The sequence below is a fragment of the Podarcis filfolensis genome (genome assembly GCF_964270895.1).
Source record: "Podarcis filfolensis genome assembly, chromosome: 1".
Classification (NCBI taxonomy): Eukaryota; Metazoa; Chordata; class Lepidosauria; order Squamata; family Lacertidae; genus Podarcis; species Podarcis filfolensis.
Genome location: NC_139604.1, coordinates 125912294 through 125937697, shown reverse-complemented (window position 1 = coordinate 125937697; position 25404 = coordinate 125912294). Strand labels below are relative to the sequence as shown.

Below are 25404 nucleotides of genomic sequence, written 5' to 3'. Positions count from 1 at the left end.
ATTTCAACATTTTTTTCATCTCGTTATATATCATCTCCCAGAAGCATTTCACCTTTTTACATTCCCACCACATGTGATAAAATATTCCCTCTTTTTCTTTACATTTCCAACATTTATTGCTGACTTTATACATTTTCGCTAACTTAACACGTGTAATATACCATCTATACATCACACCTGCTTTTTCCATAATGTGCTGTTCTCTAGTCTTCTTCGATGAATTGCCTCCAGGCAATTCTAGGGAATTTCTAGAAAGCCTGGTGGGCGTGGATCCCATAGTTTATCTTTGCACAGTGCAAACATCCCTATCAAGTCCAGCTTCCTTTTCCTAACATTAGCCAATACTCCAGTGGCTTTTGTCCAAAAGTGAATGGTGTTATGCTCACCTGACGTCTAGTTGATCATGTCCCTGCTGCATACTAGGAGGCAAAGAGTGAGGCTGGCATGCGAACGCATTGGAAGGGCCAATCCTGCCCCCCTGCATTGCATCAACCTCTCTGCCACCTCTCTCTCAGTATCCAGCAGCCACCCAACAAAAGTCTGGTGAATGGTGGTGCCCCATCACACTGCCCATTACTGTTTTGTTCCATGGAGAAATCTCCCTTTTTGTGTGTAATAACATTTGCAATTGTTATTGTTACTATTTGTTAGGACTGCATGGAGGAAATCAGCCTGTTTAGTGAAAACAATCTAGTTCATCTGAAGCAAATGGGTGAGCAGCTGATCAAGGCCAGCAACGAGAGCAAAGCCGCTGAAATAGATGAGAAACTCAACAAGATTAATGATCGCTGGAAGCATCTCTTTGATGTGATTGGAGGACGGTAAGTTCTCTTTGTGAGTTCGGTTGGGATTGGAAGCAGAATGTGGCGGTGATTTTCACAAAAGACTCGTGCAGAGACAGCAACAAAGTTCTCAGGATGCTGCATGCACTGCATTTGTTAGATGTTTAGATAAAATGTAGATAAAATGTGAAGTGTGGATGCAGCAAATGCATGCATTGCATACAGGTGCCCTCATCAGAGAGGTGTGATTGGTTTCTGGACAGCAGCTCTCTGTTAAGCATATAGTCCACTGTGAACTCATGAATATAGGATGCTGCCTTTTACCAAGTGAAACAATTTGCCCATCTCATTCCTATTGTGATTGGCAGTGGCTCCACGGGGTTTCAGGGGATGGTCATTCCCAGACTTACCTGAAGCTGGATTTGCCTCTGCATCATGGGTAGACTAGTCCTCAGTTTCTGAAGCAGGATTCAGGTATTTGGATTTGGAGCAGAAGCCCTGAAATTATCTGTATATTAAAGTGGAGTGAGATGTGTTTGCCTTTGCCATCATTTCGTGCAGAGAGGTTCTTCCATTTGCACTTGACTTTCCACAAGCTTTATTTTTTTGTGGTATTCTTTTCATGGCTCATTAGAGTTTCCCTGCCGAAGCCTGTCTCTTCTTCTTCATTTGAATGTGATTCACATGCTTTAACACAATTCCCAATGTATCATGGTGATGCATCACGAGAAGTCCTCTGCTAGCAGTTGTGCTGTTGTTGTTTAGTCGTTTAGTCGTGTCCGACTCTTCGTGACCCCATGGACCAGAGCATGCCAGGCACTCCTGTCTTCCACTGCCTCCCGCAGTTTGGTCAGACTCATGTTTGTAGCTTCGAGAACACTGTCCAACCATCTCGTACTCTGTTGTCCCCTTCTCCTTGTGCCCTCCATCTTTCCCAACATCAGAGTCTTTTCCAGGGAGTCTTCTCTTCTCATAAGGTGGCCAAAGTATTGGAGCCTCAGCTTCAGGATCTGTCCTTCCAGTGAGCACTCAGGGCTGATTTCCTTAAGAATGGATAGGTTGGATCTTCTTGCAGTCCATGGGACTCTCAAGAGTCTCCTCCAGCACCATAATTCAAAAGCATCAATTCTTCGGCGATCAGCCTTCTTTATGGTCCAGCTCTCACTTCCATACATCACTACTGGGGAAAACGTTGGCTTTAACTATACGGACCTTTGTTGGCAAGGTGATATCTCTGCTTTTTAAGATGCTGTCTAGGTTTGCCATTGCCTTTCTCCCAAGGAGCAGGCGTCTTTTAATTTTGTGACTGCTGTCACCATCTGCAGTGATCATGGAGCCCAAGAAAGTAAAATCTCTCACTGCCTCCATTTCTTCCCCTTCTATTTGCCAGGAGGTGATGGGACCAGTGGCCATGATCTTTGTTTTTTTGATATTGAGCTTCAGACCATATTTTGCGCTCTCCTCTTTCACCCTCATTAAAAGGTTCTTTAATTCTTTAATTCCTCCTCACTTTCTGCCATCAAGGTTGTGTCATCTGCATATCTGAGGTTGTTGATATTAGAAGTTGTGCAAGAATTCATTAATACGTTTTCTCCTTCCATTCATGGTGCAATCCTAGGTATGCTTATTCAGGAGAAAGCCCCATTGAGTTCAGGATTCCAGCCTAAGCTATTCTTGGTTATAGTAAATGTCCAAAATACTATGAATCTTGGCATGTGTATTTACTGACAAACTGCATGAATATATATTATCTCTTTCTCCACCTTTTGGAGGTACACAAGTGAATACTCACCCTTAACATTTAGGTGATCATGCATGTCCACAGTTATGCGTATGTCTGAGTTTTTGGAAGTTCGACAGATTTTGGATTGTTGGAACTCACATGTCAACACTAACCTGCTTGTCAGATTTCAGACAATTTAATATTAGCAGGATTGTCTACTAATGCCAGCTGATTGGTTGGGTTCCATGTGTTTTTCCATAACGAAATGTTATAGTTAACCAAACTAAATTATATCATTTAGGCGTAATGATATGGCACAATGATAGGAGCAGACGTCTTGTGGATGCATTTCGGTGGCAGCAAAACCAGTTCAAAAACTGTTGTCAAAACAGCGCTGTAGTAAACAACTTGCTTCACCTTAAACCAATAAGCGGGCTGAGACAGATGGGCAAATTAGGTGAGCTCTCCATTTAGCCCTTTGACATGCTTCTCATAGTTCATGGAGACAAGCTCGGCTTTGCCATATGGCACCAGTTGCAAGGGGCCTTTTCGCGCTTCCATTGTGCCTCTAGTCGCTTGGCTTGTGCCGCTCTCAGAGGCTTTGTCTGTGCATGGAAGCAGCTGGAGTAGGCTGGGCGTCTAACCAGGAAGAGCTCTGGGCACTCAGTGCATCTGGGGAACAAAACAGCAGCAGCAGCAGCAACAGAATAACATGCAGACATCTGCTCACATTTAATTGTGATAAATGCAAATGAATTTCTGGGGTGCTTCCGAAAGACTGCTTCACACAGCAATGTTTGGGATTCTTCCGCGGGTCGTGGGGGAAGGGCTGTCTGGGGATGGCATACCAGATTAAAAGGGACTATAACCAACTGTTCCAGCCTCCTTTGGATTTGCATTAATTTCTTGAGCCTTGCCTGCATGCTATAATTCTGCCCTCTTGCATTACGCAGCACGTTAGCACTGAACCAGGAAGGCAGGAACTAGATCTAATGCTCGATCTTTGCAATGCCTTTAGCAAAGTGTGATACCACTTTAAACAGCAATGGCTCCTCCCCCTAAGGAACCCTGGGAAGTGTAGTTTGTTAAAGGCACAGAGAGCTGTTTGGAGACCCTTATCCCCCTTGTGGATTTACAATTCCCAAAGGTTTCACGGGAAGGGTTGATGGTTAAACTACTCTGGGAATTCTGGCTTGGCATCCATGACAAATGAGCATCCAACCTCTGCTAACAACCTCCAAGGAAGGAGGCTGGTATTCACAAGTGGGAAGAATGATGAGGTGCTCATGTCCTGCTTTTGAGCTTCCCATGGGCATCTGGTTGGCCAAAGCGAGAACAGATACTGGACCAGATGGTCTGACCCAAAGGGGCTGTTCCCCAAAGGTAAAGGGACCCCTGACCATTAGGTCCAGTCCTGGCCGACTCTGGGGTTGCGGCGCTCATTTCCCTTTATTGGCCAAGGGAGCCGGCATACAGCTTCCGGGTCATGTGGCCAGCATGACTAAGCTGCTTCTGGAGAACCAGAGCAGCGCACGGAAATGCCGTTTACCTTCCTGCCGGAGTGGTACCTATTTATCTACTTGCACTCTGACGTGCTTTCGAACTGCTAGGTTGGCAGGAGCAGGGACCGAGCAACGGGAGCTCACCCCGTGGCGGGGATTCGAACCGCCGACTTTCTGATAGGCAAGTCCTAGGCTCTGTGGTTTAACCCACAGCGCCACCCGCATCGCTTAAAGGGACCCTGACCATTAGGTCCAGTCGTGGCCGACTCTGGGGTCTTCCCCAAAAGACAGACACAAAACGAGACATGGAAGTTATGATGAAAGGGACAGCTTTAACAGAATGGTGCAGCACCTTTGCATTTTAGGGCCGTCTCTGTGTTAGATTTTCTGTAGTAGTTCACCTGAACTGGAACAATAGTGACCTAGACAAAATCTGTGCCAAAACAGGTGGTGCCTGATTCAACAGGTGGTGTCTGGGGCAAGGGGGAGTGGGGGGGGAGCTCTGTCTTGGCATGCTAAGCTTGTAAATAGCCACACACTTGGCTGTCTGTAGCAACTGCACACTGCATGGCCCAACAGCAGTTTGGTCAGAAGATTGTTGTTGTTCTTAAGTGGGAGAAGGTTACTTAAATGATATGCAGCAAGGATTTTTAGAACTTTCTTTGAATGCTACTCTGTGGATGGACAGTTAAAGGAACTATTGTTCTTGCTGTATCCTACGGAAAGTATGGGGTGATTTTTAAAGAAATACTTATGTTCCCGAAGATTCCAGTTTTTGCCTCCCTGCCTTGTTGGGTGCTCAATTTAATAAAAATGGCATTTTAAGCGAGTTCATTAAACTGCACCAAGCTGGAACGGACTGGTTTGCAGTCTGTATGGATGGCAACCAGATCCTGCCATTTGATCAAATGAGAGATAGTGTAATAGTAGCATGGTGCTGTTTTAATATCTCCCAGCACAAGAGGATAGCTCAGTCGGAAGAGCATGAGGACTCAGCTATACAGCTGCAAATAAAACGTTTTAGTGTGTTTTAAGTGCAGTATGCAATGTGACCTTAGATGGGGATGGGGAGCCTTATGGAAAATTCAATGTATTTTTAAAAAACGTATTTTTTAAAAAAGCATTTTCAGAACATTTTTCATACATTTGTAGATTCCACCTGAGACTCTTAATCTGAGGGTTCTGGGTTCGAGCCTCTTGTTGGGCAAAAGATTCCCGCATTGCAGGGGGTTGGACTAGATGATCCTCGGAGTCCCTTCCAGTTCTGCAATTCTATGATCAGCTGTTTGCAAGTCTATGTGAATCGCAACTCTCCATCAAGTGGTTGACATGTCCTTATCTCAGACTCACAAATTTAGATATTGTGTGTGTGTGTGTGCAGAATAGATGGACATGGTGAGAAGCGACAAAGAAATATCGATCTTCATTGGTGGTCTCCCATGTCTTCAGCAGATCATTACGCAGTTTGATTATTTCCTTGGTTTTCGTTGGCCAGTTTTCAAAACCCGTGGTGTGTGTGTGTCTGCGTGTGTCTCATTTCTCTAAGAGATATTACATCTCAATCGCTTGGCCTCATCAAATCCTGAAAGACCTCCACCTGTTTTCGAAGGGGTTTTCCGTATGTGGGTAGCAAACTTTTGAAAGGAGTGGCATGGTGGCTTCGTGAGGTCCAAACGAGGATCCAGGGTGATATTCACCCTTCAGCAGCGTGATACAGCGTGCATGTGCGAGTGTGCACAGGCTCCAGCGCTCTGCCCCGGGGGCTTGGAGGAGGAGGAGGAGGAGGAAGAGGAAGGGAAAGGTCTGTGTTCTCTTTCTCTCTCTCGCTCTCGTCTCTCTTTCTCTTGATGGGAGATATTAAGGCATCGATGTTAAATAGGGCAATCGTGGAAGAGAGGGAGGGGTTTCCTCTTCCCCGAGTGCTCAGCTCAGTCGGATGCTATCCCTGCAGCTTTGGACTGATAAGCTGAGGAATGGTTTTCCCTTATAAACAGTAAGTGCATTTTTGGTACTTGGAAGAGAACAAGAGACGCGTGTCTCTGGTGTGCGGTCGCTGCCTGCGAAGGGGGGTGGGAGGGACTCTGTCCTTCCCAGGATGGATGGGAGATGTGTGTGTGCACTTTGCCTTTGACAGAAAGGACTGAGGAGGGGGATTGTGGAGGCAGTTAGCAAGGAGGATAAATGGCATTCAGGGGCATCCCTCACCCGCCCCCTTTGTTAAAATTAACCGTTTGCTCTCCGCACCCGGCCATTTGGAGGAGGAGATTAGTGCGCCATGGGGGGTAAATGAATGGAACGTGTGTGCGATGCTTCTGGTAATTTTCTGCTTTATACCTAAAGCTCTGCTTTTCGTTGCATTTCGTAATTAATGTGGGGTCCATCCGCACAAAGGCAGGAGAGGGACGTCGGCCATGTAGGCACTGCGGAAACACATTAACCTTACCTCTTAATTAAAAAAATAAAAATAGGGCCTGCTTTCTAGCGATCTGTACCTTCTAAACCTGTCTGTATAGTCTTCGGATCCAATTCGCCAGTCGTATCTTTTCAAGATCGGAGACGCAATTATTCTCTGTTCTGGTGATTAACATTGGTGTTTTAATTTCACCCCCTATTTATCAAACCTAAATGGTATATCAACCACCTGCATAGGATGATGTTTACACTGAAATAAACATGCATTTCCTTTCACTTAATTTTTATTCTATTGTCCTATTAAAAGAAAAATGCAGATATTTGGGGGGTTTTTACGTTTTAGCATCAGCACTGACAGCTAGGATTTTTTTTAAAAAATGCACAATTCAAAAAGGCACAGTGCAGTCTTCGTTGTTTGACATTCTGCTACCATGTCAGCTCCAATCTGATTTGCAAGGTAGTCATTCAGACCTCTCTCTCCAGCGGCTATGACAGGCCTATTGCTAGAAGTGGTTGCAAAAAATAACCAGGGCTTAAAATGTTGTACTGGCACTGAAGAGACCCCAACCAGCAGGGGCCAAACACCGGGGTCCTTATATCCCTCCGTTGTGCCTTTCCCACACAAAGGGGGTCTACTACCCCCCATAAAGGACCAGTTTAAGGGGACCTGAGCCAGATGCTTGCTAGTTAGATTTTGGAACCTGTACTGTATTTGTCTTAGGCTTGTTCCCTGTGTCTGGCTGGAAGAGGATGCTTTAGGGACCGTACAGCCGGTCGCTGAGAAACATTGCGCTTCAATGCTCTTGCCTTTCTGAAACTGGTCCTCCAGCATGCCATGTTTGTTTTTCTTCCGTTTTTACATTTTACGGTTAGAGAAGGGACGGCTGGCCTGATGGAACCACAAATGGCATATTGTGACAAATTAGTTAATTAGGCCGACTTGGCTGCAAAGGTATTTAGCATTACAAAAGTAAGTGGGGGGCGGGGGCGGGGAGTAAAGCTGTAGACACCATGCTGGTTCTCGCTTTTGGGGGCTCCTTTGGAGCTAATGAAGCAATTTCATCTGCAACAAACTCCTACATGGTGGTATTTGGACTCTCCAGCATTTATTGCAAAGTCTGCATCCTAAGGTCTGGCTTGCATCTGCTCCTTTGTAATCCATGCCAGTGGAGCAAGGGGGGAGGTCCCCACTAGGTGTTCAGAAAGCTAGGTGTTCCTACCCATAGCTGCTGTATCTGCAACCCTAGGCTGCATTCCGATGCACACTTAGTCGTTTAGTCGTGTCCGACTCTTCGTGACCCCATGGACCAGAGCACACCAGGCACTCCTGTCTTCCACTGCCTCCCGCAGTTTGGTCAAACTCATGCTGGTAGCTTCAAGAATACTGTCCAACCATCTCGTCCTCTGCCATCCCCTTCTCCTTGTGCCCTCCATTTTCCCCAACATCAGGGTCTTTTCCAGGGAGTCTTCTCTGCTCATGAGGTAGCCAAAGTATTGGAGCCTCAGCTTCAGGATCTGTCCTTCCAGTGAGCCCTCAGGGCTGATTTCCTTCAGAATGGATAGGTTTGATCTTCTTGCAGTCCATGGGACTCTCAAGAGTCTCCTCCAGCACCATAATTCAAAAGCATCCATTATTCAGCGATCAGCCTTCTTTAAGGTCCAGCTTGCATAAACATGCATAGGATTATGTTGAAAATATGGCTTCGTAGAATCATATGCTGGAAGGGATCCCAAGAATCATCTAGTCCAACCCCCTGCAATGCAGGAATGTCAACTAAAGCATCCGGGACAGAGGGCCATCCAATCTCTGCTTAAAAACTTCCAAGGAAGGAGATTCCACAACCTCCCAAGTAGACCGTTCCACTGTTGAACATCTCTTACTGTCAAGAGATCTCTTCCTGATGTTTAGTTGGAATCTCCTCTCTTGTAAATTGAAGTCAGCGGTTCGAGTCCTACCTGCAAACATTTGCCTTCAAGGTTCTTGTGTTGATACACAAACCCCTGAACAACTTTGGGGGCAGGATACAACAAGGACTGCCTGAGCGCTATTCATTGCCCCCTGCATTGCATAGACTGGATTGGCCTCTTCTAGAAATCAGGCATATATAGTGGCACCATTCCAACACTCTTCCAGCAGAGATTCAGCCGGCTCCCTCACTTTTTACTTCCACATATCTCTTGAATATTTTTTTTTTATGCCAACAGGCCTATACCACTGTTTTAAGCTTTTTTCCTTTCTTTTTTTTTGACTGGCCAATCATTGTAATGATAGTTTGGGATTGTTTCCAGTTATGTTTTATGTTCTGTCGCCTCTCTGATATTGCAGTATATACATGGTATAATAATAATAATAATAAGAATAAGAATAAGAATAAGAAGAAGAAGAAGAAGAAGAAGAAGAAGAAGAAGTTATTATTTATACCCTGCCCATCTGGCTTGGTTTCCCCAGCCACTCTGAGCAGCTTCCAACAAAATATTAAAATACAATAGTCTATTAAACATTAAAAGCTTCCTTAAACAGGGCTGCCTTCAGATGTCTTCTAAAAGCTTGGTAGTTGTTCTTCTCTTTGACATCTGGTGGGAGGGCGTTACACAGGACGGGTGCCGCTACCAAGAAGGCCCTCTGCCTGGTTCCCTGTAAATTGGCTTCTCGCAGTGAGGGAACCGCTAGAAGGCCCTCGGTGCTGGACCTCAGTGTCCGGGCAGAATGATGGGGGTGGAGATGCTCCTTCAGGTATACTGGACTGAGGCCGTATAGTATATGAATATTTTTTGTGGTCACCCTTTCATGTCTCCTTTTCCTCTCTCCCCTTCCATCACTTTGCTGTGACCCCTCTATCAGAATTTAGGTTGTAAGCTTCTTAGGAATGAGACATGTCTTTAAGAATGTAACTGCATCAGAAGTTCCCTTATACCGAGTCAGACCATGGGTCCATCTAATCTCAGCAATAGCAGTTGCTCTCTAAGAGTTTTGGATGAGGGACATTCCTGACCCTACCCAAATATGTCGTGGTTTGAACTAGGGACCATCTGCATGCGATGCTTTAGCAACGAGCTACAGCACTTCCACTAAGTTACGTTGAAACTGCAGAATGCCATGAGCATTATTGGCGCCATGTGAACAGTAATCATTCTTCCTGGTGGCCTTTATGCATCCAGAGTATCTCAGTTTGCTTCCAGACATTCCATTTACTCAGCACTCACCATGATTCATTTGCACAAAGAGTACAGGGAGGTTAGAGGTCCAGCTCTGAGGGCCTTCTGGCAGTTCCCTCACTGCGAGATGTGAAGCTACAGGGAACCAGGCAGAAGGCCTTCTCGGTAGTGGTGCCTGCCCTGTAGAATACCCTTTCATCAGAGGTCAAACAGATAAACAACTATTTGACTTTTAGAAGAAATCTGAAGGCAGCCCTGTTCAAAATTTTTGTTAATGGTCCATGTTTTACTGTGTTTTTAAGATTTTGTTTGGGCAACCCAGTCAGATGTGTGGCACATAAATAATAAAATTGTTGTTGTTGTTGTGTTGTTGTTGTTGTTGTTGTTGTTGTTGTTAAGCACCCACAATTCGTTGAGCATGCATTCTGTTTTGTATGTGAGGAGGTTATACAGCATTGCTTAAGGAAATGTTACCTTACGCTTTCCAGTTCATTTTCTTGTTAGTTTCCTTATTGCAAAAAGGTCTGATGGGGAAGGGGGTTGCTGTTCAAGATTGGCAAGTACTCTTTAACTGTGCAACCTGGTTTTGCCAGTATGTGATGGAAGGTGCATGCGTATCATCAGTTGGCCTTGTTTTACAACCTTCTCACATTCTTTCTGCCCTTTGTCTCCCCAATCGCAGGGTGAAGAAGCTGAAGGAGACCTTTTCTTTCATACAGCTGCTCAACAAAAACATGAGTAATCTCCGCACCTGGCTGGCACGCATTGAATCCGAGCTTTCGAAGCCTGTTGTTTATGACACCTGCGATGATCAGGAGATAAAGAAGAGACTTGCAGAGCAGCAGGTAAGATGGAGCAAAACAGAGAACATGAAAGAGATGGGCAAAGGACTGTCTTGAGGCTTTGTTCGTTTATTTCTGTGTTCATTTATTCTATTTTAGTTGAAAAATCTTGACTGCTTAACATTTATCTAAGCAGTGTATAATACGATGTGGGAACCACCCACTGGTCAAATGGCGTGACGTCATAGTGTTAAAGCTGGAATTGTTTGAAGAGGACACTATTACATATAACCAAAGATCTTGGGGGGTTTTTGTTTGTGGTTATAGGATCTGCAGCGGGACATTGACCAGCACAGCCCTGATGTCGATTCTGTCTTCTGCATCTGCGAGGTCTTGCTGAATGATTCTGATGCCTGTGCCAACCAGACTGAATGCGACTCCATCCAGCAGACCACAAGAAGTTTGGATCGCCGGTGGAGAAACATCTGTGCCATGTCTATGGAGAGGCGGATGAAGTGAGAGGCATTTCTCCCGCTCTTTTCCCGGGGGGGGGGGGCGGGCGGTGATGTCTGTTGTTTTAAATCATGGGTAGGCAAACTAAGGCCCAGGGGCCAGATCCGGCCCAATCGCCTTCTCAGTTCGGCCCGCACACGGTCCGGGAATCAGCGTGTTTTTACATGAGCAGAATGTGTCCTTTTATTTAAAATGCATCTCCAGGTTATTTGTGGGGCATAGGAATTCATTCATATTTTTTTTCAAAGTATAGTCTGCCCCCCCCCCACAAGGTTTGAGGGACAGTGGACTGGCCCCCTCCTAAAAAAGTTTGCTGACCCCTCTTTTAAATTAATATTTTATTTGGTTTTCTGGTTTAACGTTCACCGTTATCAAAAGGCCCAAGGAATCATTCCTAAAAAGGATGTGGCTGCATGAGAGGAGATCAGTAGTAGAAGGGTCTAGCTAACAGGATCAAGTATTGCCAGAGATGGGGAACATGTGGCCCTACAGATGTTGCTGAACTTCATACCTCATACAGTTGGCTGTGCTGGCTTGGGGGGGTGATGGGATTCCTAAAGGATTGAAATTAGGGGTTGCTGGAAAAGTTTAAAACAGGGATGCAGAAAAGGGAGGTATGGGGAAGTCGTTGAAATAAGGTCTAAGAAAAAGAGGTTATGAAATTATACGTGTTTATATGTTTGTTTGTTTATGTGTTGTTAGTTGTATTGTGTTTTAATATATGTTGAAAAATCAATAAAAATTTACCTAAAGGCTGCAGGTTCCCCGTCCCTGACATGGCAGGTGATGGAAGTGGTCTCTTTCAGCACGAGACCCTGCTACTGGGTCAGAGCAAGCAATATGGCCCAGGTGGATAAACAAGGGGAGGGGTCTGTAAAAGATGCTCTCTGCCCCTGAGCTAAACATGGAAGGTCCCCAACTAAATTCCTGGCATCTCCAGCTAAAGAATCTCAGAAGCAAATTATGGGGAAGACCACTGACTGTCACCCTGAAGAGCCCTTGCCCTTTGACAGTATTGGATTAGATGGGCAAACTGTCTGACCTTGTATGAGACAGCTTCCTATATTCCACAATCAGGACTCTGTGTGTGGTTTGGTGCTATGAGAACACAGAAGAAGCGCAGGATGTCGTCTCAGGGCCAGAATTCAGAATCGTAGCTTTCCTTTCTTTTAAAGGCATGTGTGCAAAGAGTCCTGCTTGATCAGGCCAATCGCCCATGTAGACTAGCAGCCTGTTCCCACAGTGGTCCACCAGAGGATCCAACAGGAAGCCCACAAGCAGGACCCGATTGTGACAACACTCTCCCTGTTTGTGATTCCCAGCAACTGCCATTCAGAAACATATTGTAGAACATGCCCAGCTTGTAGCCATCGATAGCTTATCCTCTGTGATTACGTCCAATACTCTTTTAAAGCTATCTGTGTGGCAACAACATGCTTGAAAATATATGGACTGCGTATATCTTAACCATATAATAAAATTGCAATGATGTTGTCGCGCTGTAATTGATGTAGTTTGCACAGCTACCACCCCCTCCCCAACTGCTGCTGCTGTGGGAGGTGAGAGGGGGAAAGCCTGCATTTCAAAATGCAATCTTCCTTCTCTCATCAGTGGGGGGCAGAGCAAAGGGGAGAAATCACTTCCCAGTGATGTGGGTCGCTGGCATTTACTGCGGGGGTGAAGCACAGGGAGCTTGGCTGGCAGCTAGAATGGTGAAATGACTCTATGCACCACACTCCCTGTTTCTCACCCCTCTCCCTCTTGCTAAGTGACGGTGGCCTGTTTCACCCATGCCACCTCATCAGTTACCAGAGGCAGGTGGTTTGGGTGAGCTGTGAGGGAAGGGGAATTGGGCAGGCTTTGTTAAGTCTTCAAGGTTCCAGAAGGCTGGTGGTTTTTCCACATGAAGTACACTGGGGGAAAATGCTGCTGTTGCTGCTTGTTTCCCCTTTAGGATTGAGGAAACATGGCAACTTTGGCAAAAGTTCTTGGAGGACTACTCTCGCTTTGAGGACTGGCTGAAGACAGCCGAGAGGACAGCGGCGTATCCAAACTCTTCGGAGGTTTCATACACCAATGCCAAGGAGGACTTGAAGAAATTTGAGGTAAACATCCTGCTTTCTGTTGTTGTTTTCCCCCTAGAATTCGTTTCTTCCTGAGCGATGCCAGGTATGAGGCTGCTCGTAAGAAAACAAAGGGCTGCTTTTTCCACCTCAGGCATTTCAGCGACAAATCCACGAGCGACTGACACAGTTGGAGCTGATCAATAAACAGTACCGGCGTTTGGCCCGGGAGAATCGCACTGATTCAGCCAGCAAGCTGAAGCAGATGGTCCACAAGGGCAACCAAGAATGGGATAACCTCCAGAAACGCGTCACAGCAATTCTCAGGAGACTCAAGGTAACCACAGGCCGGCTGTGCCACGGCTGTCAGGTTTCAGGTGAGGGTAGCCGGTGGGTCTCAAACCCTCGATGTGGGTTGAGTGGATGAGACCATTAGTGGGTCCAACAGTTACGAAAGCAGTTTCTGCACGTGCTGTAGAGGGCAGTGAGGGGCAGGTGGGACTTCTCAACCTGGGAAGGGTGTCCCATCTAAGAGAAGGAAAACTCTGTCTTAAATCTCCTCTGTCTTTCGGCTATACTCAGAAAGGCTTTGGGAGTAAACCCTGAGGAGCAGTCCACACCCGCTGCCTTGCAGGTCATATTTAGGAGAAGAAATGGCTAAAGGAAGTAAGCCCTACACAAATCTGGAGTGGAGTTCCTAAGGCGGTTGGGTGGCGCCTTGTACGCCTCCTTCCAGCAAACAAGCAGCAGTTTTGCTATGTGCCAACTGTCGCGTCGACGTATTTGCTTTCCCTGATTTCCTTTAGCACTTTACCAATCAATGGGAGGAGTTTGTGGGGACCAAGGACAGCATCCTGGTGTGGCTTACCGAAATAGACCTGCAGCTGACTAATGTGGAACACTTCTCAGAGAGCAACCTGGACGAGAAAATGCGGCAGCTAAATGTGGGTATTGCTTTTCTTTTTTTAAAAAAAAAGCATCATGAGAAATGAGCTGAGTTCCACACCGCCCGTCAGTCCTATAACATCTGCCTGTCTCCTGTTTGGATATACAGTACCGTATTTTTCGCTCTATAGGACGCACTTTTTCCCCTCCAAAAATGAAGGGGAAATGTGCGAAGCCTGTGCTCCGGAGGCTTCGCGTTGCTTTCGCTGAAGCCAGGAGAGTCTGCTCTTTGAGGCTGGCGGTGGGGGAAAGCAGCACTCCCCCCCCACCGGCAGCCCCACAAGCTGGTGGGGGGGCAGCGGGAAGGCGCACGACGCCTTCCCGCTACTCTCCGACCTGGTTTGGAGGCTGGCAGGGGGGGAAAGCAGTGCTTCCCCCCATCGCCAGCTCCAGAGGATCGGGGGGCAGCGGGAAGGCGCGCAACGCCTTCCCGCTACTCTCCGACCCCGCTTTGAGGCTGGCGGTGGGGAAAAGCAGAGCTTCCCCCCACCACCAGCCCCACAAGCTGGGTCGAAAAGCCCGCAAGAGCCGCGCACTCTTTAAAGGGTGCGCGGCTTCTGCGGGCTTTTCTATGAGGTGGGGGAATCCTTGGGGCTCTTGGGGGCTTTTCCCCAAGGAGGGAGAAGGGACTGACTGGCCATTTCAGTCCCTTCTCCCTCCTGGTCGAAAAGCCTGCAGGAGTCGCGCGCGCACCTCCCGCAAAAGCAGGGAGAAGGTCTTGGAGTAGCCTGTCCGCTGCTCCCAGAGCTGTGGGGGGGGAATCATTCCCCCCCCCCCTTGATTTCCCCCCCTGAAAACTAGGTGCACCCTATGGGCCGGTGCACCCTATAGGGCGAAAAATACAGTATATCCCTGGGAAATTTGCTGCAAGCCCTTTAAGCTTCCTGCCATCCCAAAAGAAGGAGTGGAAGCAAAGCTACCTTGGTTTATTTATTTATTGGAGTATTTATCCTCTGAACTTGGATGTCTCTCATCTCCAATGGGGACCAACCATTCTTCTCAGTCCCAACTTGTAGGAGGTTCCAGCAACCACTGTATACAGTGGTTTTTTGGGTGTGTGATGGTTCTCACTGGCAAAATGTACTATCTCTCCCCTCCCCCCTTTTTTTGGTTGTGTTGGCACCCACAAGACTATTATCAAGATAGGACTAGCAGCACAGCACCCCATTCCCGTGCCCCCCAAAACACACTGACTGTATATATGAGGAATTGGCTTAGGAATCCAGGCCTCAGGGAGAGGGGTGAAACATTCCCTATCCAAAAGGGGAATTAACCTGATGAGGAATGCTGTATTTAGGAAGCATCCTTGCCTGTCTTCCAAACAGTGTTTCCAGCAGGAAATATTGCTAAACACCGACAAGATCCACGAGCTTACTATGTCCGGGAAGCACCTAATTCAGAAAAGCGAGCCTTTGGATGCTGTTGTGATTGAAGAGGAGCTGCAAGAAGTCCACAGATACTACCAGGACGTGTTTGGCCGTGTCTCCCGATTCCAACATAGACTGGCATCCTGGCCCCCGGTAAGAGCTATCAAGATTGCATTGGGTGGCGCTGTGGGTTAAACCACAGAGCCTAGGACTTCCTGATCAGAAGGTCGGCGGTTCGAATCCCCGCGATGGGGTGAGCTCCCCTTGCTCGGTCCCTGTCGCGAATTCTTCGTGGCGCTTTTATCAAAATGCTCAGAGTCCCAGGTTCTTTAGTGCAGTATTGTTTAATGTGAGCTAAATATATATACAAATATTTACAGAAGCAGTTCAGACAGAGTACCTGCACCTTGAGGCAAAAGAAGACTCCACACTCATCTACACCACTCCACCACAGCCACAATTATTGTTGAACAGGCTCTACCTTTAAACGGGTGACAGCCAATCACATTACTGCTGAGTCATTCCACAGAGAGTATTGCATCAGCCTGTTGCAAACTGAAGCCTGCAGACTTACTTACACAGCATCCTGTGAATCCCAACAGTCCCTGCTCCTGCCAACCTAGCAGTTCAAAAGCACTTCAAAGTCCAAGCAGATAAATAGGTACTGCTCTGGCGGGAAGGTAAACGTCGTTTCTGTGCGCTGCTCTGGTTCACCAGAAAGCGGCTTAGTCATGCTGGCCACATGACCCGGAAGCTGTACGCCGGCTCCCTCGGCCAATAAAGCGAGATGAGCGCCACAACCCCATAGTCAGCCACGACTGGACCTAATAGTCAGGGGTCCCTTTCCCTTTCCATTTACTTGCATGTAAGAGGTGGAATAGACCTACAGTGGTACCTCGGGTTACATAGGCTTCAGGTTACAGACCCCGCTAACCCAGAAATAGTACCTCAGGTTAAGAACTTTGCTTCAGGATGAGAACAGAAATCGTGCGGTGGCATCGGGAGGCCCCATTAGCTAAAGTGGTGCTTCAGGTTTAGAACAGTTTCAGGTTAAGAACGGACCTCTGGAATGAATTAAGTAAGTAACCAGAGGTACCAGTGTACTGCCAAATGCCTCGGGGGTCCCAAGAGTAAAAGGCTTTAAGGAAGCACTTTTTTTTTTCTGCGTTACAAAGAAAGGCATACTCACTCATATACCAAAAAGCGTTAACCGTGCTCCCAGGCCATAGTCTGCGGGGACATGGTACAGCCACCTTGCTGAAGCTAAGCAGGTCCTGCTAAAGTCTCTGCCTTGATACAAGACCAGCTGGAAGCTCCATCTAGACTGTCTTGACATCCATGATGGAAGAAGCACATAGGAAACTGCCAAGTCAGGACATTGTTCCATCTAGGCCAGTTCTACCTAGCCTGGCTTTCCAGGGTTTCATACAGGAGAGATTCCCAGCCTTAGCTGAGAGTGCTGGAGATGGAAGCTGGGACCTGTTACATTGCAAAGGAGTTGCTCTACCACTGAGCTCCAGCCTTCTTCCCCTAAAATAAATGCATTGCATAACATAAACTAATAATACTTGTGTGCAGAATGTAAGGGTCCTTGGACTATGATGATGATGATGATGATGATGATGATGATGATGATGATGATGATAATTATTATTATTATTATTATTATTATTATTATTATTATTATTATTTATACCGCGCTCCCCAGCCAAGGCCGGGCTCAGGGCGGCTAACAAGCAATAATAAAAACAAGTTGAATGAATACAACTTAAAAACAAGATTAAAATACAACATTAAAATATTGAAACATTAAAATATTAATATGCAGCCTCATCACAGGAGGAGAAAGGAAAAAGAAAGAGGGGGAGGGAATCAAATTGGCTCCAAGCCAAAGGCTTGGAGGCCCTGCAGAAAGAAATTGGATCCCGCAGGGCCCTGGTCTCATGAGGCAGAGCGTTCCACCAGGCCGGAGCCAGAGTTGAAAAGGCCCTGGCTCTGGTTGAAGCCAATCTAACTTCCTTAGGGCCCGGGACCACTAGGGTGTTGTTATTTATGGACCTTGAGGCTCTCCGTGGGGCATACCGGGAGAGGCGGTCCCGTAGGTACAAGGGTCCTAGGCCGTGAAGGGCTTTAAAGGTCAAAACCAGCACCTTAAACCTGATCCTGTACTCCACCGGGAGCCAGTGCAGCTGGAAAAGCACTAGGTGAATATGCTCCCATGGCAGAGACCCTGTGAGGAGCCTCGCTGCTGCATTTTGCACCCGCTGGAGTTTCTGGGACAGCTTCAAGGGCAGCCCCACGAAGAGCGAATTACAGTAGTCAAGCCTGGAGGTGACCGTCGCATGGATCACTAGATGACCCTCAGGGTCCTTTCCAACTCTACAGTTCTGTGATTCTATAATTCTTTGATTCGTCGCACCACGCATCTTCCTTGTGTGCCTGCATGAGACTCTATGTTCTGGTCCTTCCCACTTTGAATAATTTCTGCTCCAGATTCTGAGTGACTGGACGCTCCAAGCACACCTGAGGCAGAGGTATAAGAAGATGACCTGGCACAAAGAAGGCCAGAGTGATGAATCATGCTATAGATTGCGGGGGGACGGACCCATACCTCAGGAGGTCCTAGGTTCAATCCCCAGCACCTCCAGTTCAGAAAGAAGATTTTTTTAAAATCTTCAGTTTAATAAAGTGGGGGGGGGGCAAAGCTCAGTGGTAGAGCATCTGCTTTGAATGCAGAAGGTTCCAGGTTTGGTCCCCAGCATCTGCAGGCAGATGCTATTGGCAAAACCTATTGGTGTTTCTCAACTTTCTGACCAGTTGGCAGGACCTTAGCCAGACCTAGCAGAGTAAACGCAGAATCCACGGAAGCAATTGGCGACTTGGCTGCAGACAGAATAGACGAAGCAGGAACCAGGAACTTGTAGTTAGGTGTTTATTATATACAGTGGACTATTTACAGGAACAGAACACGGATCTTTAGCTAGCTCTCTCATACAACTCTCAACTCCTACACTGAACCACTGAACTCTGAACTAACACATTCCAGTTAGTAGCCCATTAATTATCACTCCCTTGAGAGAGCTTGACCAATCAGGGAGCTATCTCCATGTCTCTGTTATTACCAGGCAGACTTACTCCTTCACATGACCTTTTGGTTGTCTGCCAAACCTTAATTGCCTCTGTGTGAGTAGCTGCACGTATTCAGATTCCCAACAGATGCCCCTGCCTGAAACCCTGGAGAGCTGCTGCCAGCCCGTGTAGACAAAACTGAGCTAGATAGACCAAAGGCCTGACAATACTGAGCTAGGTAGAGCAAAGGTCTGGCTTGGTATAAGGCAAATTCCAATGTTCTTCTAAGTAAGGCAAGTGTATTTGGGGCAGGATACGCTGGTATTAGTCAGAAGTCATGTCAATAATTTTGCTCAGTGATAGCTCTTCCATTTTAGGGACTGGAAGATGAAAAGGAGACCTCTGAAAGTGAGGCCGACATGGAAGATGCAAGGGGGATGCAGAGCGACCCCTGGTGCCGAAAGGGCATGCAGGAAGTGCTGCCGCCCCAGCAGTCCCTCTGCCACCTCGTGCCCCCTGCAGTGGGTCACGAGAGGTCGGGCTGCGAGACGCCCGTCAGCGTGGACTCCATTCCGTTGGAGTGGGATCACACGGGGGACGTCGGAGACTCCGGTCCCCAAGACGAGGAAGAAGAACAGTATTACAGTGATCTGTCAGGTGAGTCCATCCTAGCAATTCTTCCCATTTCAGCAAGGAAATGTAACCTTGGCACCCATGCAAAAACCCCGTGGCCCAGCTTTTTAAATATTGAACTGCGAGCAATGCAACCATTCAAAGGCATGTCTGCACAAGAGCTTTTCCCATCTCTTGCAAGATTCATTGATGCCCTTTGTGTACAGGTGGGAGAATTCTGGGCTGTGTCCCTTCACTCTAGGGTAGGTGCAGGATGAGTAATACCGTATTGGCCCGAATATAAGCTGCACCCAAATATAAGCCTCACCTTTAAAATTCAAGGGGGGAGGGAGGAAAAAAGACAATACCCGAATATAAGCAGCTCCCTTAAAATTCCACAGGCACTCACACCCGTTCCATTTTACCATATGTCTGTTTCAGCAGCGATATCGTAAAAGCCAATTTTTGTAAGGTTGCGAATTTAAGCTGCACTTTAACTTTTCACGGTCAGAATTTGGGGGGGAAAGTGAGACTTATATTCAGGCCAATACGGTGTATATATTTATAGAGTAGCCATAGTTCAGCTGTACATCACATACTTTGCTTGGTGAGGGTCCCAGATTGAGCCGCCAGTTAAAAGGCTTGTTCCTTGAGACCCCGAGAGTCACTGCCAGTCAGAGTAGACCATTCTGGACTACATGGAGAAATAGTCTGAGCTATTTTGCTAAAAACCAAGTAGAAAACTAGTACATTGGAGCAAAAGGCTTAACATTACCCTCTTTGATGTCCTGGCTGACCTAATGCAGGGAGCTTGTTATGCAGGAAGGGAGCATTCAGAAGCAAGACCCCATCCTCATATTATAGAATTGTAGAATTGGAAGGGACCACAAGGGTCATCTAGTCCAACCCCCTACAATGCAGGAATCTTTCACCCAGCATGGGGCTCAAACCCGCAACCCTGAGTCTCTTCTTTTACCAACTGAGCTATTCCAGCAGGCTAACATGGTGCAGAACCTAATGTTCTGTGCTACTTACAGCAGGGCTCTTTGCATGCAGCTAGGAATGCAGGAAGCTGTGGCAAAAAGACCCACACCATATACAGTGGACTCTCGGGTTGCGGACGTGATCCGTGCAGGATCCACGTTCTCAACTCGTAGTGTTTGCAACCCGCAGTGGCGCGTCTGCGCACGCACAGGTTGCGATTCGGCACTTCTGCGCATGCTCCAAGTGCAACTTAGCACTTCTGCGCATGCACGACCTCCCCAGAAGTAGCCAGTTCTGGTACTTCCGGGTTTCGGAGCATCCGTAACCTGAAAAAACGCAACCTGAAGTGTCTGTAACTGTACTCTGAATAGCTTTGTACATATATCACCATGTGAGCTCTGCCCCACAGTTCTGGAGCTGGACCTCTGGAGGATCAGGGCAGCGTTGTGGCTGTCTCCCAACATAGCCTAGTTTTCTGAAGACCGCCCCCCCCCCGCCCCTGTGTAATGGCAGCAGAAGTTCGAGAGGGACACAAATCACCTGCACAGTGAAGGAGGAGCCGATGGCTGGCTGTTCCCACCTATCTCTCATCATCTCTCTTCTTACTGGCTGGTTTTCCCTGCTCTGCCCCATCCCAGCTGCTAGGGAAAGTCAGCTGCTAAGCAGAATGATATAGGGAGATCTGCTGAGCCACAATAACTACAGGAAAATCTCAATATTAAAAAACAGTATACCACTAAATATCAGGTACTTTGGTGGGGGGTAGAGCTTAGCAGCAGGTGGGGGCTGTTGCCTTAATACAGTCATACCTCAAGTTGAACGTGCTTCGGGTTGAGCGCATTCGAGTTGCGCTCCGCAGCAACCCGGAAGTAACGGAGCACGTTACTTCCTGGTTTCGCTGCTCGCGCATGCGCAGACGCTCAAAATGACGTCACGAGCATGTGCGGAAGTGGCAAAACGCGACAATTGCAGACGCGCCGTCGTGTGTTGCGTTCCGTTCAGGATGCGAATGGGGCTCCGGAACGGATCCCGTTCGCATCCTGAGGTACCACTGTACTCTCCTTATGAGTTTGCCAGAGTCTTTCCAGCTGTTGCAAATTCAATGCCAGGCTATGCAAACTTTTGACTGGATCTATCGGGGGCTGCTCTTATGTTTCTGTCCTGTGGGGTGGGTAGTTGTGGGGGGGTGCGCTCACAGCCTCTTTTGTCCAGCGAGGCAATTGGTGATGTTGTTCTTTTTTCAGATGTAGAAATCCCTGAAAATGCCGAGGCCTTTCTTAAAATGACCACAAAATCATTGAAAGCAGTTTCTGGTAGGCACTGCTGCTGCATGTGTCTCAACATGACAGTCTCCCTGTGGCGCACGCTATGCTCCTTACACCTCTCTCATATGCAAGTGTCTGGCTCCCTGGCTTGTGTCAACACCATGCTCCAGTTGGTTCATGGTGGATTCTCTCTCTTTTTCTCCCCGTTTTTGTTTAATGCTGCACCATTTGCACATGCGTCATCATTAGTGAACGGTCAAGATTGTGCTTTCCCCTCCCCCCTTAGTTCTCCACTCCAGCACAAAGATGGTTAAATTTGTGTTTTGATTTGCATTGGAGACTATAAGCCTTCAGGTGCAGTCTAGGTTAAAAAAACAACCCAACAGAAAATCTTTCTGGTCCTGGACATCATAGCTTAGCTTTAAGGCCTGCTCTGCCATTCAGCATTGGGCTGAACAGGGCGATCGGCTTGCTTTGAAAATGAGCACTTGGTATTCTCTCCAAAATCCATGTTAGTTTCATCTGCTGCTTCTTTGGCAATCACTCGTAGCTGAGTAAGATTGTCTTCCATAAACACGGTTTTAACAATGACTCCGTAAGTGACTGTGGAGGCCAATTTTGGATCCACACGTCCTTCCACAGTTGGGACATTGGTTTCCAGGCGGGAGTTGATCACGGTGTGGATTTGCCAAGCGTGCCTTCCTCTTAGCACGTTTCTCCCTTTGGTCCTGAGTTTGAGTGTCTTTGGTAAAGGCTGTTCTCCAACTAGAGCGCTCGCAGGCCAGTGTTTCCCAGTTGTCAGTGTTTATACTACATTTTTTTAGAATTGCCTTGAGACAGTCTTTAAACCGAGAGTAAAATTTTAGTTTCATCTGCACTATCACGTTGTGTGTTGCAGACATAGATGCGTCACCAAGGAGTCCTGTTTTCCAGCAGAGATGGTCAAAGTCATTTTGATGCTTGAGAGTGGAAGGTTCAAAGTTCTTGCTTTAGTGGTCAGAAACACAATAGATGCAGGCTGCATGCACACCTTTTTTATTTTAAAATCAAGAGGAACTGAGCCCTTTTCTATATAGTCCACACACCATCTAGCCGTGCTAGCTGAAAAGCTCTTATTGAGAAACTGGATTTCATTCTGAAAACAAAAGCTCATGGCAGATGGATTCCATGTCCATTCGAAAGCAGGTGTAGGCGGGGCTTTATCCACACCTGCCCAATGACATTGTAGGTGGGCATGTGCTAGGAATGCAATCACCGCTTCCTCATTCATTCATGTGCAGGGAGGGAAAGGCATGGATAACCTCAAGAGGAGGTTTTCCAAATGCATATCGAGTAGCCACACCCACCCTTGCGGACAAGCAGGATCTAGATTATAAGAAGCAGTTTTGAGGATGAACAGGCACAATTCCAGATTGAAGGAAACCTGCAGTTTTTTGTGTGCTACGAATGGGACAGTGCGTACGCAGCCTAAGTGACCCACCATTTGCTGCCTTGTTATAGCATCCCTGTGGGACGCAGGTGGTGCTGTTGGTTAAACCACAGAGCCTAGGACTTGCCGATCAGAAGGTCGGTGGTTCGATTCCCCGCGACGGGGTGAGCTCCCGTTGCTCGGTCCCTGCTCCTGCCAACCTAGCAGTTCGAAAGCACGTCAAAGTGCAAGTAGATAAATAGGTACTGCTCTGGCGGGAAGGTAAACGGCGTTTCCGTGCGCTGCTCTGGTTCACCAGAAGCGGCTTAGTCACGCTGGCCACATGACCCGGAAGCTGTACGCTGACTCCTTCGGCCAATAAAGTGAGATGAGCGCTGCAACCCCAGAGTCGGCCACAGCTGGACCTAATGGTCAGGGGTCCCTTTACCTTTACCTTTAATAGCATCCCTAAAGTTTGCTGCCTGAGAAGGGCCACGCCATCCTTCTCCCATGTAGGACCAGCTCTCCCTCCCAGAGTCATCTTTCCCGCCTGCACTTTTCGGTGGTGTTGTTAACTGTCTGTAGGCCTTTTCAGGAAGGTGGGTTGAGGGGACGTGCCCACCCATAACTGCATGGCTCCTCATTTCATTGCCCCTGAAACACAGCCGACATACATTTGCAAACAAGCATGCTTTGCAAGGAAGAACGGTAAAACTTTCATATATATTTCCCCCCGCATCATAACTTGGTTCCCCCTATTCTGCAGAATGCTTTTAATTCATTCATATCCCCCACCCCAACCCCTCACCCCAAACTTGGGCATCTAACTTCCTGCGGATTTCTTTTTCAATGTCGTACTACAGAAAAATCTGCTTCTGAGACCCACACGTGGCACTCTCCGGAAAGCCCTGCTTGCCGAAACCATCCATACAGCCAGGAAGAGATGGTTCCAAGTGTCCTTTTGAACAGCCCAGAGACAAGCACTCCCTACAAACCAGGCTATGTAAGTCCTACTGGATGCAGGTACATTACAATCATAAAAGGGCTGGATTGGACATTAGGTTAAGCCATATGTTCTTTGACCACCGTCATCCCTGACCAAAAGCCATGCTGGAACTGGTCACTGTTAGAAATAAAAAATGAGGAATTTGCACTGGACAGAGGGGAAAGACATTGTATGGCTTAAGCGATGAAAGAGGTGCATGATTTTACTTTTTTAAAAAATAACAACATATTTTTATTTGCAAATTTAGCAAAGGAAAGAGGAAGGAAAAAAATCAAATGCAATAAAATAAATAAAAGGAACTACCATATTTTTCGCCCTATAGGACGCACTTTTTCCCCTCCAAAAATGAAGGGGAAATGTGTGTGCGTCCTATGGGGCGAATGCAGGCTTTCGCTGAAGCCTGGAGAGCGAGAGGCGTCAGTGCGCACCGACCCCTCCCTCTCTCCAGGCTTCAAGAAGCTATCCGCAAGCCTTGGGAGCCCGGCGGGAGTTCCCTCCGGGCTTGCAAGCCTTGCGGGCAATAGCCTGTTCTGGGGGCTGGGGTCGGGGGAAGCTCAAAAAAAATAAGTGCGCCCTATAGGGCGAAAAATACGGTACTATACAAATAACACTAATAATAACAAAAAAAAACACCCCAATCACTTCACATTATATAAGCATTTGCTATCTCTATATGCATCTTAAACATATATGTTAATATAAGCCTTCCATGTGTCCAAAAAGGTATGAACACAAAATGGATGCCTATATGAAATATCTTCAAATGTTTCCAGGGACAGTAGATCTTCAGTTCTTAATGGATGTTGAGTATTTATCCTTTCAGGCTCTTAGCAAACATAAGGACATGCAAATTCCACTTTTGTTGTCTTGCCATTAATCCCCATACTACAGGAATATTATTTAAAATGATATGAACATCTGGATTTGGGCAATACAAAATTGATGTGGATAACAACTTCAGACCAAAAATACTGTGTCAGTGGAGAAGCCCACATCATATGCCTCAATGTGGTGTCCTCAGCATTACACCTCTAACCTCTAAGGCATTATGCAGTGCCTTCCTATTCATGCATTGCAGGGTCTAATATACTCAAAATGTTAATTTTTGCTGGATCACTCTCAATTTCAAATCTTAAGGAAAGATTCTATATAAAAGCAATTTTCCATTGTTTAGACTGTACGATACTTTCTGATTCCTTATTCCTCGCTTCTCTGAGTTCTTGAACTTCTACCCCACAAAGATCCATTAAGCATTTTTAAAAATCAGCTGGATTTGCAGATATTGCTAATTGCACGTTGGTGGCGTAGTTCTGAGCAAGGGTAAAAAATATTACGGTGTGATAATGGGAGGCGAATGAAGGAGTGCTAAAGTCTCTGATAGATGAAGTAGCAAAGGTCATTTCGGTACTGCATAGTGCGACAGAAGAACAGTGGTGCCTCGCAAGACGAAATTAATTCGGTCCGCAAGTTTTTTCTTCTTGCGAGTTTTTCGTCTTGCGAAGCACGGTTTCCCATAGGAATGCATTGAAAATCAATTAATGCGTTCCTATGGAGACCGCCTTCAGACCAGGGCCGGGGACAGTCTGTCCCCGGACCTCTTCTGAAGGCTGGCGGGGGGAGAAGGACTTTTCTCCCCACCGCCAGCCTTCAGAACAGCCTTCTGAAGGCTGGCGGTGGGAAGAAAAGCCCTTCTCCCGCCGCCAGCCTTCGGAAGAGTTCCCGCAGGGCTGCCTAGGCTGCGGAAAGCAGCCTGCTGCCCGGCGCGAGGGGCGCTCTGAAGCAGAGTGCCCCTCGTGCGGGGCAGACATCTGCAGC

The 25404-nt window shown here is 47.1% G+C and overlaps 1 protein-coding gene across 11 annotated transcripts in view; it reads left to right on the top strand.

The window, feature by feature from the left end:
- SYNE2 (spectrin repeat containing nuclear envelope protein 2) overlaps positions 1 to 25404 on the top strand; it is a 256417-nt gene that overhangs the window by 218431 nt on the left and 12582 nt on the right. For 7 of the 11 annotated variants that reach the window (XM_083607758.1, XM_083607756.1, XM_083607755.1 and 4 more), the window contains exons 96-105: positions 652 to 821; positions 10258 to 10420; positions 10685 to 10872; positions 12825 to 12975; positions 13088 to 13270; positions 13740 to 13877; positions 15204 to 15398; positions 18692 to 18971; positions 21155 to 21223; positions 23447 to 23586. In XM_083607758.1, coding sequence (XP_083463884.1) covers positions 652 to 821; positions 10258 to 10420; positions 10685 to 10872; positions 12825 to 12975; positions 13088 to 13270; positions 13740 to 13877; positions 15204 to 15398; positions 18692 to 18971; positions 21155 to 21223; positions 23447 to 23586 — 1677 coding nt within the window. Of the gene's footprint in view, positions 1 to 651; positions 822 to 10257; positions 10421 to 10684; positions 10873 to 12824; positions 12976 to 13087; positions 13271 to 13739; positions 13974 to 14709; positions 15168 to 15203; positions 15399 to 18691; positions 18972 to 21154; positions 21224 to 23446; positions 23587 to 25404 lie in introns of those variants that run through there. The other 4 variants (XM_083607761.1, XM_083607760.1, XM_083607759.1 and 1 more) reach the window with 2 other exon arrangements.